The following is a 2986-nucleotide window of genomic DNA, read 5'->3' on the forward strand; positions in this document are numbered from 1 at the left end:
ACACTCAGTGTACACTAACACATACACTCACACCTGCGCTGTGCAGATTTATTAGGGTGGCATCAGGACAAGCTGGTTAAATGTGTCACCCCTGACGCACGCTATGCCAAAAGAGGGAAGGAGAGAGGTAGATAGTGAAAAAGAAAGATGGAAATGAGAGGGAGAGAGGTTGGTTTATTGGGCCTCCCTGTCAGCCTCACCGACAGTACTGGGCAATATTTACAACTCAGGGCAGATGGATTGAGAGAAGATAGGAGAGAGGGAGGTATATAAGGCAGGGTATGGATCCAGAGCAAAGCACCTGATTGAGACCTGCAGGGATCCACAGAGAAAGAGAGAAAGAAGAAAACGTAACACAGAAACGGCATCCTCTACAGTTGGTTCTGACACAGTGTTGCCACCAGCTTCAAACACAACAACAGACAAATATAGCTGCAGACTCTGTGTTGCAGTACAGACGGCTGGGAAACAGCTACCGGCAGACATACAGGAGTGCAGCACCTGTAGGACAGTACAGACAGTAGACAGTACTACAGACAGTTTGGAGGCAGTACAGACGGTCCAGTACAGACATGCAGTGTAAGCGTTTCCTTTCGTGTGTTCTGCTGCTTACCGCCGCCGGACCCCTCCTCACACACCCTGTCTCACACTCTAACGAGATGTCCTACACCGGAACAGGTGAGTGACACAAACATACAAGCACACACACACACGTTATATCATGTTGTATATATACATGTCATGTTAAGTCACGTTATGTCATGTTTTCGCATCTGTAGAGGAGGACCAGGTGGTGAGTCCAGAGGAGCTGTCCCTTTCTGACCACACCTACAGATTCCACAGTGCACCTGGCCTTGGCAGTGAGTGACATTGAGTGTTTGTGTGTCAGTTTGTACATCAAAATAGAGAGCGGGTCTATGGTGTCAGCCTTGTGTGAGCAGCACGATGTGAGGGCGGGTCTGATGGTCTTCTCTAAATGTGTGAGTCCGTATATGAGAGAGACAGAGAATGTAAACATATACCTAACCAGGTCTGTTTCCACTGGTCTATGTACAGATCTAAGATCAGCAGTGTTCAGCCCAGACCAGGCCGTGAGAGAGGTGAGAGATCAGTCCATCCAAAACAACCTAGCAATCTCATTGAACACAGGCACCTTTCACATACTAAGCATTCAGCAAAGTATCAAAGCTCTCCCCTCCTCAACTCTTGTTCCTTTCACTTACTCTCTCTACTACTTAATTTCTTTCTCTCGCTCTCTCTCAGGTGCTGTTGGAAACACCAGCTTTGAGCCCTCAACCTCATTTCCTGGGCAGCAGAAGAGAGTACAGAAAGAGAACCACCACCGAGTGCTTCTGGAAGTATTGTGTCTAGGAGTGACACACACACACACACACACACACACACACACACACACGATACATAGTATGTATTTATTCTGTTGTGTTCAGGCACAGCTCAGGTGTACATAGTGAAATAGTGAATATGAGTAATACACATGACTGTGTAGTGTTGTATGTACAATAATGAATAAAACAGTATGTTTGGAGATCAGCTTGTGTTGATTGTGCCTCAGTGACAAATCTCTTGAGAACTCAGTGTCAGGACTGTGTATGTGATTGTGTGTTGATAGACGACCAGATTGAGACCTAGAGACTGTTGGACTAAAAGCTACCTTTGAAGGAAGATTAGCTAGGAAAGGTTTCCAAAAAAAAGCCCAGAAAGTGAAGTGGTTGCAGCTTGTTAAGGTTAGGACAAGGAGTACTAGGGGAACCTTTGGCATCGTAGAGACACAATAAACAACAATCACAAAATTAGAAATCGAAAGGAGCAGAAGCGGTGGAACGTCATGGCAACTGTTCATTCTCGGTCCAGGTTCACAACTGTGCCTTCTGGAGTCCCTGTTCTGGTCCATGGATCCAGGGAACAGCCCAGACGTTGTACTGCAGTTCAACACCCCGTCACTGTCTGTATCATACTGAGGGTTTCTGTGTCCGTAACATCACCCCGTATCTCAGAGTGTGTGTCCATACACATGTCACTCCTAGACAACATATGGCCCTTCTGCTTGTCAGATTCATTTGCTCGCTAGACAAAAATGCAGAGTTAATTTGGAGTGGGAGTCGGCTTAGGGCTGTAACTGTCCATACAATCACCCTGCCAGTATCACCCAGAGTATGTGTCCATAACATGTGGTATCAGGCCATCCAGGTTCTAAACAGCCTGAAGAACAGACTCCCAAATTAATATACACAGGGTCTATAGTGAGAGAGAGGGAGGGACAGAGAGAGAAAGTACAAATTATCCATGGGAATCCAACAAAATCTGTCAGAAGTGATCCAATTGGGGTCCAGAGACCAGCCAATAAGAATACCTGTCTCTCACCTGACAGAAAGTGCCGATCAGAATGCTCCATTCCTCTGTGCCCTCCGGCCCAATACAGCCTCTTATGCAGCTGTTCAGATCTGTGTATGTGTGTTAATCTGTGTCTGAAGATTCTAGGGCAGCCTTTCCCAAACTCAGTCCTAGGGACCCCAACATTTGTTTTTCAAAAATATTAGTTTTTTGAAGTTCATCCAAGTGTTTCTTGCACAGAAATTTCAAGATCCTCTGTCCAAATTTCATCACTCACTCTCCTGTCGGATTTATCTATACTTATGCACAATCGCAAAATGTATTTATTTACAATTATAAACTGAGTGGTTTGAGCCCTGAAAGCTGATTGGTTGAAAATCGTGGTATATCAGACAGCGTACCACAGGTATGACAATTACTTTTTACTGTTCTAATTAAGTACGGTAAGGAGTATATAATAGCAATAAGGTACCTCAGGGGTTTGTGGTATATGGCCAATATACAGAGGCTAAGGGATGTGTCCTAACAACAGTCCTTAGCCGTGGTATATCAGCCATATACCACACCTCCTAAGGCTTTATGGTTTAATCATAGCAGTCAAAAAAGGTTAAGTCAACATCCATTGATGGAAAAT

General features: G+C 44.9%; 1 protein-coding gene across 1 annotated transcript; it reads left to right on the top strand.

Annotated features, from left to right (window-relative positions):
• The first annotated feature begins 297 nt into the window (after window positions 1–297).
• Window positions 298–1551, top strand: LOC110528976 (prepro-urotensin II-beta). Its single transcript, XM_036984435.2, has 4 exons — window positions 298–678; window positions 780–860; window positions 1057–1100; window positions 1264–1551. Exons 1-4 carry the CDS (start codon window positions 573–575, stop codon window positions 1369–1371), a joined length of 339 nt encoding a protein of 112 aa, XP_036840330.1. The 5' UTR covers window positions 298–572; the 3' UTR covers window positions 1372–1551.
• Window positions 1552–2986: the final 1435 nt, after the last annotated feature.

The sequence above is a fragment of the Oncorhynchus mykiss genome, chromosome 7, assembly GCF_057628025.1.
Source record: "Oncorhynchus mykiss isolate SJ-2025 chromosome 7, ASM5762802v1, whole genome shotgun sequence".
NCBI lineage: Eukaryota > Metazoa > Chordata > Actinopteri > Salmoniformes > Salmonidae > Oncorhynchus > Oncorhynchus mykiss.

Coding starts and splice junctions, on each gene's coding strand:
- LOC110528976 (XM_036984435.2), top strand. CDS start 573: ATGCAGTGTAAGCGTTTCCTTTCGTGTGTTCTGCTGCTTACCGCCGCC. Junction 679..779: donor GATGTCCTACACCGGAACAG/GTGAGTGACACA, acceptor TCGCATCTGTAG/AGGAGGACCAGGTGGTGAGT. Junction 1,101..1,263: donor CAGACCAGGCCGTGAGAGAG/GTGAGAGATCAG, acceptor GCTCTCTCTCAG/GTGCTGTTGGAAACACCAGC.